The 10,000-nt window shown below is 38.8% G+C and overlaps 1 protein-coding gene across 3 annotated transcripts in view; it reads left to right on the forward strand.

The window, feature by feature from the left end:
• The window catches only part of LOC135092689 (putative neural-cadherin 2), a 155,081-nt gene that overhangs the window by 68,142 nt on the left and 76,939 nt on the right, over positions 1-10,000 (forward strand). For all 3 annotated transcript variants that reach the window (XM_063991313.1, XM_063991314.1, XM_063991312.1), the window contains one exon: positions 734-807. In XM_063991313.1, the coding sequence (XP_063847383.1) occupies positions 734-807 (74 nt within the window). The remainder of the gene's footprint in view (positions 1-733; positions 808-10,000) is intronic.

Consider the following 10,000-nt stretch of genomic DNA (forward strand, 5'->3'; position numbering starts at 1 on the left):
GAGAGAGAGAGAGAGAGAGAGAGAGAGAGAGAGAGAGAGAGAGAGAGAGAGAGAGAGAGAGAGAGAGAGAGAGAGAGAGAGAGGAAGTGTGAATGTAAGAGAGGAAGGGGAAGAGAGGAGAGGAGCAGGAAGAATAAAGAGGAGGAAGAGGAGGAGGAGGAGGAGGAGGAGGAGGATAATGTGTCTGAGTAGTGGCGGGAGAAAAAGAAAAGAAAAGAAAGAAAGTAAGAAATAAGATAATAAAGAAAAAAAAAGAGAGCAACGAAATATTTCATTCATACATTTATTCATATATTAATTTGTATTCTGATTTCAATATTTAAATCGTGAAGTAATTTTTAAATATTTAGAATGAGGCGTTAGTTTATTTTTTATGGAAATCAGGTGAGCGAGCGAGCCAGCGAGAGAGAGAGAGAGAGAGAGAGAGAGAGAGAGAGAGAGAGAGAGAGAGAGAGAGAGAGAGAGAGGGGATGCCTTAATGATTTTTGCTGCCTGTATGTATTTACCGAGGAGAGAGAGAGAGAGAGAGAGAGAGAGAGAGAGAGAGAGAGAGAGAGAGAGAGAGAGAGAGAGGTAAAATCAACTAAGAAATTCAGTAAAATGAGCCAAATATAAAGAAACTATAAAATAAAGGTCAACATTTCATTTATTTATTAATACATGCAATTCATAAATAACAGGTGAGATTAAAATATATTCTCGCTTTGCTTATCTACGTCTCTTTATCTTCCAGGTGTGTGTGGCCGCTCCCTTCACCTGTCCTTGGTCTTAATTAGCACTTCTACTCTCTGCCCAGGTGCTATTCAGGTAATTAGTGAGATCGGGACGTGTGTTACCTGTGCACGTGTCATCTTTAATGGTGTTGTTGTTGTGTTCGTTGTTTTCACTGTAAATGTTTGTTATTTACTCCCATACGTGGAAAAAAATATTATAAAGTTTGTTTAGTCTATTCTGAATTAGTTACGAAGTTTTAAGTTGTTTATGATTCACCTTTGTTATGTTTGTTTTACTTGTTTTTACTTGAAATATTGTTGTTTTTACTCCCACAGGTGGAAAAGATAAATTATAAGGTTGGTTTGGTTTTCTCTGAGCTAGCTATGATATTTTAAGTTCATTATGATTTACCTTTGTTGTTGTTGTTTTTTTTTCTTGTTTTTACTTGAAATAATATTGTTTAACGGGTACACTTGAAAAGACTAAGTTTTTTTTTTTGAGTCATTATCTTCCCGTTTATAGTTCATTTTTACTGCTATTTTTTTCTTTTTCCTTGTTGTTGCTGGAAATATTATTATTATTATTATTATCTTCCTGTGTATCGTTTACTTTTACTGCTATTTTTTTCCTTTTTCCTTGTTGTTGCTGGAAATATTATTACTAGCATTGGCAGACACACGTCAGAAGGGTAAAACGAGAGGGTGCTTTGGTCTTTCTAACCCAGTCACTGCCTGTCCATCCTTCATCTTTATTAGCATGGATTTTTATTTCTTTTGTTATTGTCGCCACTGGAAATAATGTTTGATTTGACTGGCGCACTTGTAAAAAAGATCAAATTTGAGGCTAATTTTGTCTATTTTGATTTTCCACCCGCCATCTTTACTGCTACGGTTTTGTTGTTATTTTTTTTGCTGTTTTTGTTATTGCCACTTAAAATATTGTTTGATTTGACTGGCGCACTTGAAAAAAAGATTAAATTTGAGGCTAATTTTGTCTATTTTTATTTTATTACCGCCTTTCCACCCACCATCTTTGCTGCTACGGTCATTTTGTTGTTATTTTTTTGCTGTTTTTGTTATTGCCACTTAAAATTGTTATTATTATTGTTTGATTTGACTGGTGCACTTGAAAAAAGATAAAAATTGAGGCTAACTTTGTCTTTTCTGAATCTGTTACTGCCTGCCACTCGTCGCCTGCGCTGCTACCTCCACCCCTTTATTGTTGTTTTTGTTGTTGTTGTCACTAGGATTATTGTTTGCATAGAGTGACACACGAGAAGGATAAAAAGGATGATGATGGTTTTGTCTCCTCTAAAACAGCTGCTATCCTCCTTTCCCACCTGCCATCTTTGCTGTTGCGGTCGTTTTGTTGTTGTTTTTGTTGTTGTCACTGGAGATCTTGTTTGTATTGACTGACACGTACAGTGGAGTTGGTTTTATATCTTCTGAATCATTTACTGCCTTTCTATCTTATCTCTTACGCTCGTGTATTTTCTTTTATTTATTTCTTTTTTTTTCTTTTGCTTTTATCACTGGAAATCTTATTTGTATTGAAAGACACACGAGAAAGAACAAAGGATGGATTTGGTTGTATATCTTTTGAATTATTTTCTGCCTTTCTATCTGTTATCTTTAATGCTATATGTATTTATGTATGTATTTATTTATTTATTTATTTTTTTTTTTGCTTTTGTCACTGGAAATGTTGTTTGTATTGACCGACACACGTGAGGATGAAAGACATTATGATGGTCGTTCTGTTTTTTTTTCTTGTTTTTTTTTTTTATTACAGAGAATCCAGAGAAGTTATAAAATTACTGAAAAGACTACAATGGAAAAATACGAAGCTAACTTGCTGTATTTGATAATGAGAAAAATCGTCCAATTGGGAATAAATTAACACACACACACACACACACACACACACACACACACACACACACACACACACACACACACACACACACACACCATATTTTACTTGCTTTAACTAAAAATCTATCTATTACTTTCCCATGGGAACTCTAAATCCTTCTGTTTCTTTTTTTTCTTTTTTCTTTACTTTTTTTTTCATCCTGTACCATATGTCTCTTTTTTATCCTCTCTCTCTCTCTCTCTCTCTCTCTCTCTCTCTCTCTCTCTCTCTCTCTCTCTCTCTCTCTCTCTCTCTCTCTCTCTCTCTCTGCGTTTTAACGAAGAAAGTAATAAAGAGAGAAAGAAAGAAAGAAAGAGAAAAAATAAAGCAGTATTGTAAACTTCCCTTTATTTTTACACAACGAGAGAGAGAGAGAGAGAGAGAGAGAGAGAGAGAGAGAGAGAGAGAGAGAGAGAGAGAGAGAGAGAGAGAGAGAGAGAGAGAGAGAGAGAGAGAGAGATTAAATTTTGGAAGTCTACGGTTCGAGCTATTTTAATTCAACTATGAAAATACTGTTATTATTATTATTATTATTATTATTATTATTATTATTATTATTATTATTATTATTATTATTATTATTATTAACATCATCATCATCATCAATGTATAAGTCTCAGTTGTTATTTGTTTATTTATTTATTTTCTTTGTATGCTTCCTTTTTTTTTTTTGCTCTTAACTTTCAAAATTTACGAGATTAGGTAAAAGAAAGTGTGAGAGTGGAAATAATGGTGTGTGTGTGTGTGTGTGTGTGTGTGTGTGTGTGTGTGTGTGTGTGTGTGTGTGTGTGTGTGTGTGAAATGAGGTGCTTACGACAAAAAGCAAGAGGAAGAGGAAGTGGGAACGTATAAAAAAGAGGAAGGAGGAGAACCGAGAGAAAAGAAGAGGAGGAAGAAACTGCAATAATAATAATAATAATAATAATAATAATAATAATAATAATAATAATAATAATAATAATAATAATAATAATAAAGGAACAATTTGCTAGCTGAAATATTCCTTTGACTGAATGACTGAAAAAAAAAGTGTGTGTGTGTGTGTGTGAGAGAGAGAGAGAGAGAGAGAGAGAGAGAGAGAGAGAGAGAGAGAGAGAGAGAGAGAGAGAGAGAGAGAGAGAGAGAGAGAGAGAGAGAGAGAGAGAGAGAGAGAGAGAGACTGCAAAGACAAGTAGGAGAAGAATAAAAAAACGGCAAGAAACAAGAGAGGAAGAGGAAGGAAAAGGGGAGAAAGATGAAAGGAGAGGGTACGAAGAGGAAAAAAAACATGAAGAATAGAGAAGGAGTGAGGAAGAGGAGAAGAAGAAGGAAGAGCATAAATAACTCAAAATATAGGAGAAGAAGAGACAGAACATAGGGAAGATAAAGGAGAATAGGTTAAGTGTGGTGATAAAAGAAAAGGAGTAGAAACAGAAGGAAATAGAGGAGGAAGAGGAGGAAGAGGAAAAAAGAGGAAGAAGAGGAGGAAACAGAAATTTACAGGCAGTTCATTAAGCACTAAACACGAATCGTTATAATCTTTCTTGCTTTTTTCCTTTGCATTCTCAACGTTTAATTAGCATTTGCCATTCAATCCCCGGGCAGGTTAATTAAGCAAGGTGCGGCTCCAGGATTTGTGTGGCCAAGTTGTGTAGTCACTGCTGCTAATGTTCTTATCACCGATGTCTGACCTCCTGCAAACCATGAGATGCCTGAGATGTTACCTGAAGAAGAAAAAAAAAAGGAGGAAAGACGTGGAAGAAGAAGGAGAAGGGAAATGTAAAAGAAAGTAACAAAAAATCACTAGGAAAAATTTTATCGGATATCGAGTCAGCCAGCAAGAGAAGGAAAATGTAAAGGAAAATGCCAAAAGATATTAATTCCCTAACGAAAAATGCAAGGAAATCTCATCAAATCTTCAAAACGAGGCAAAAATGATGGTATCTCAAGAATCAGTCAACAGAGCATCACAAATATTGCATCTTTGGCCAGCTTTGATAGTTACTCTCTTAGCAATCTTCCTATCTCCAACCTTTCATCTCCCACAATTCACCAAGAACAACCGAACCAGCTGACAGCAACAGAACGTCAAGCACTGTGCCTCGTCTTTGGCCAGTCTTGTAGTTTTCTGTCAGCAATCTTACCAGTTTTTCATTTTCTACAAGCCAACACGAAAATCTCTCAAGTATTACGTCTTTGTCAGAGTATTGACTTTAAGTTGTTTGTATTAGTGATTAAGTGTCTCCAGTGGCAAGCTCCTGTGTAAGGTCAGGTAAATGTTTGGAGTGATTTGCCATTCACGCCTCGCTCTCCAGTGTATTCTGCTGATGGCCAGGGAAAAATTCAGCCGCATAGGGAGGAGGAAAAGAAACAAAACAATAGAAAGCTCCAGAAATTCCCAGTGAAAGAAAAATTATGGAAGTGATGGCTGTAAAAATTTCTCTATTTCTTCATCCTGTACTCTCAGTCTCTCATATTAGTGTTCTCAATCTTTCATTCCTTACACTGGTAAACTCTGGAACTCCCTGCCTGCTTCTGTATTCCCTCCCTCCTGTGACTTGAACTCTTTCATAAGGGAGGTTTCAAGACATTTATACTCCATTTAGCTATCCTCCTCGGGGACTGGCACCTTTGTGGGCACTTTTTTCCTTTTTTTATTTACTTCTCTTTGTTGCCTTATGCCAGAGTCTCTCGTACATAAAAAAGAATTCTCTGTACGGGAGACGCTACAATTTTAGTGGAGAGGAATGAGGAGACAAGCAGCACAGGAAGGCCGCGCCACTGCCCGCCACCAGCACCAACACCGCCATCAACTCACGTCCTGCGCCACACTCAGGAATAACACTAAAATCTTCTGTATCATTCATTGTGACGGAAAAGCTGCAATGTACCCAATTTTGGATGATAATTTTGATGTTTCTTATGGGATTGGTACCTCAGTGGGCTTTCTCTCTCTCTCTCTCTCTCTCTCTCTCTCTCTCTCTCTCTCTCTCTCTCTCTCTCTCTCTCTCTCTCTCTCTTTGATGCTCATAAACAGTTCCCTTGTTACATTAATAAAAGACAAGTAGAATGCTGAGTACAGTGTTGCAGGGTTGAGGTTCGCAGTGCGGGCTGGTGAGGGTCGCCGCTCCACAAGGGTCAACTTCTGTTTTTTCAAATTTCCTAATCTTTTTGTACTCCCTCGATAGTTTTGGTTCTGTTGTGGTGTATTTTTCTCAGTGTGAGTTGCGCGCTGGTGCGAGGGACGGGGCTGCCTGGCGGGGAGAGAGAGAGAGAGAGAGAGAGAGAGAGTTAGTTCCGGAGTTTACCAGTGAAGGGGAGATGATGTGGAGATAAAACCACTACAAATCCTTTCTATTTCCTCATTCCGTGCTGTCACATCTCCCTTCACTTCTTAGACTAATCTGCCCTGGAGGGGAGAGAGAGGAAGAGAGAGAGAGAGAGAGACAGGGTTCCGGAGTTTACCAGTGAAGGGAAGATGTAGAGATGAAACCACTACAAATCCTCTCTATTTCCTCATTTCATGCCATCATATCTCCCTTCACTTCTTAGACTACCTGGCGGACGGATGAAGCGGCCCTCAGTTTATCCTTAAAGTTCCGCCAGGTACCTCGTTAATGACACGATTCAGAGTAAAAACACCAACCACTCGTCATCTGCTGCCACACTTCCGCTTCCCTGAGCAGCACCACGGGAGATGACGTTCCTTGACAACTGTGTGCGTAATAGTGAAGGAATCTAAACCCTAGGGAAATAAATTAATAAAGTTGGGTACATGTGTGCCTGCATCTCCGTACGAATATAATCTTGTAAATCTCCCTGATAAAAGCTTAGATTGACCCTTAGCAAACATTCAGAGAGAGAGAGAGAGAGAGAGAGAGAGAGAGAGAGAGAGAGAGAGAGAGGGTTCTGAAGTCACTTGCGAATGTTACTTAGGACTGTGCGTGTTTACAAACTGAACAGCCTCTTGTAAAGTTGTAGGAGGATTCAGCGGGATGACTTTTGTGTGTCCTTATATACTGTAGCGTCTTATCTGCTTTCTTTGTATACTTTAGGAGGAGGAGGAGGAGGAGGAGGAGGAAGAGAGGAGGAGGATTGGGAAGAAGAGGATATTGAACCAAAGAAAGAGAAGATAAACACACGCACACAAACACATACACAGACACACACACACACACACACACACACACACACACACACACACACACACACAGAGAGAGAGAGAGAGAGAGAGAGAGAGAGAGAGAGAGAGAGAGAGAGAGAATGACAAAGCCAAACTTAGGACGTTCGCGCAAGAGTAGAACGCGATAAGGAAGAAGGAAAGGAGGAAAAAAAGAAGAAAAAGAGGCAGTGAAGTAGAAATGGATAAGAGGAAAGACCAAAACAAATTAAGGAAGAAGAAAAAAGAAGAAGAAGAAGAAGAAGAAGAAGAAGGTAAGAAAAAAGAAACACTGTGAAAAGAGGAAGAAAAATGGAAACAAATGAAAGAAAAGAAAAAAGAAAAATACTAAGAAATAAAACAGACAATATATAAAACAAATACCTATGAAGAAAATGAGACCAGGAATAATACAGAGGAAAGAAAAGAAATGAAGAAGAAAGGAAGGAAGAAGAGGAAGAGGCAGAAGGAAAGAATAATATTTCTCGTGTTTTCGTGAATGTGGGGACAAAAAAAAAAACAAAGAAATGAGATATTCATGATAAGAGAAAATGATTTTATAACGAGGAAGGGAGAGAACTTTGGTAAATGGAGAAGGAGAAGGAGGAAGAGAAAGGAGAGGGAGAAATGAGTAAGATAAACGTGGAGAACAAATTGTGGAAGACGAGAAGGAAGGAAAGAAATGAGGAGAGGAGAAATAGTGATAAAAGTAAAAGAAAAATTAGGAGAAAGTGGGATTGTATGCATATTATGTGAGAGAGAGAGAGAGAGAGAGAGAGAGAGAGAGAGAGAGAGAGAGAGAGAGAGAGAGAGAGAGAGAGAGAGAGAGAGAGAGAGAGAGAGAGAGAATTTTTACTGTTTTATTATCTAGTTTTACCACCACCACCACCATTACTACTACTACTACTACTACTACCACCACCACCACAACCACCACCACCACCACCACCACTACCACTACTATTATTGCTACTTGTCGTGTCAGGAAGATAAAGGAGCAGAAGGGAAAGAAATTAAAGAAATATGGCGCGAGTTTGAGGAGGGATAAAACTTGCGCGATCTTCAGGTGATGAGGCAGGAGGAGGAGGAGGAGGAGGAGGAGGAGGAGGAGGAGGAGAAGAAGAAGGAGAGTGATGAATGGAGAAGAGGAGGACACCAAGAAATAGAAGGTGTGATGGAGACAACCTTGATTGAAGAGATGGAGAGGGAAGAGAGGAAAGAAGAGAGGAGAGAAGAAAACCCTCCACTCTCACTCTCTCTCTCTCTCTCTCTCTCTCTCTCTCTCTCTCTCTCTCTCTCTCTCTCTCTCTCTCTCTCTCTCTCTCTCTCTCTCTCTCTAATTCCTTAGAAATGCTTGACTTTTGTGACTCCATAATTTCTCTCTCTCTCTCTCTCTCTCTCTCTCTCTCTCTCTCTCTCTCTCTCTCTCTCTCTCTCTCTCTCTCTCTCTCTCTCTCTCTCTCTTCCCAATTATCCTCCACTATTTTCTCTTTTTCTTCTCTACTTTCTTCTCTTCTCTCCTCCTCTCCTCCCCCTTGTACCCTCTTTCAAGTCCCTTTCCTCCTCCTCCTCCTCCTCCTCCTCTTCCTCCTCCTCTTCCTCCTCCTCCTCCTACTATTACTCTTCTCCTTGAACCCTTTTTTCCCTCCCGTCTCACTCTCCCTGTCCTTCCTCCCTGCTTCTCTCCTCCTTTCCTCTATTCTCTCTATTCCTTTCTTCCTTCTTTCCCTCCCGTCTTTCTGTCCTTGTCCTTTCTCCATCCTCCTTTCCTTCTTTTCTTCCTATTCCTTCCTTCTTTCCTTAATTTTTCCCTTCTGATTCATTGTCCTTGTTTTTACTCCCTCCTCCTTTCCTTCTCTTGCTGTCCCTCTCATCATTCTATATTTTTTTCCTTCCTGTCAATCTTGTTTTTCTTCCTCCCTGATTTTCTTTTCTCCCTGTTCCTCCTTTCCTTCCTTATCCCTCTCTTGCTATTCTTCCCTTCCTTAATTTTTCTCTTCCATTTTACAATCTCTGTCCTTCCTTCATCCTCCTTTCCTTCTCCTTCTCTCCTTCCCTCCTTTCTTTAATTTTCCTGAGTTGCTCGAAGGATTTATTCCCCAATGTTTCTCACACTAAGGTAAATCACCATCTGATCTCAAGATTCTAAACAAACACACTGATTTCTGCCTCTCCTTTTCTTCGTCCCTTTAAAATTTTAACCAGACGAACATTTTTAGAGTGAGTAGTAAAATATTTTTCCTCGTCCTTCTCTCTCTCTCTCTCTCTCTCTCTCTCTCTCTCTCTCTCTCTCTCTCTCTCTCTCTCTCTCTCTCTCTCTCTCTCGCTCTCGCTCTCTTCCATATTCTAACTACGATCCATATTGCAAAAGTTGATATTTTTCCTTAAAGGGAGAAAGAGAAGGAAGGGAATAAGAAGCAGGAGAATAAGAACACGGGTATTTTTGCTGTGTTTATTTATTTTTCTTACCTTTTTCCGTCGTTTTTCCTCTGGCCTCTTTCCATTTTTCAAGAGGAAATGTGAGAGTAAGAGTATAACGTAATTTAGCCTAAAGTTTGTGGCCTGACTTGATGTTGGTTTGGGTCTTGTTGAAGTTTATTAACAAGGGATTTTATGTGAGGGAGGGCGAGAGAGGGAGAGAGGGAGAGAGCGAGGGGGACAGGTCAGTACTAGTGCCTGGTATAATGACGACTGCCACGCCTCGCCTTGTTCCGTTCCTAGTGTGATGGGTGGCACTGTTTAAGTCACGTGCTTCTCTGCTACTGCGCTTTTCGTTAAGTCGACTACTACTACTACTACTACTACTACTACTACTACTACTACTACTACTACTACTACTACTACTACTACTACTACTACTACTACTACTACTACTAATAATAATAATAATAATAATAATAATAATAATAATAATGATGATAATAATAATAATACTATTATTACTACTACTACTGCTACTACTACTACTACCACTATTACTACTACTACTACTACTACTACTACTAATAATAATAATAATACTATTACTATTATTACTACTACTACTACTACTACTACTACTACTACTACTACTACTACTACTACTACTACTACTACTACTACTAATAATAATAATAATACTGTGACTAAGGCATATCGGCTACTACTACTACTACTACTACTTCTACTACTACTACTACTACTACTACCACCACCATTCAATGCTAAATCTACCACTATCATCACCATTACCAT

Source organism: Scylla paramamosain, chromosome 40 (genome assembly GCF_035594125.1).
Source record: "Scylla paramamosain isolate STU-SP2022 chromosome 40, ASM3559412v1, whole genome shotgun sequence".
Lineage (NCBI taxonomy): Eukaryota > Metazoa > Arthropoda > Malacostraca > Decapoda > Portunidae > Scylla > Scylla paramamosain.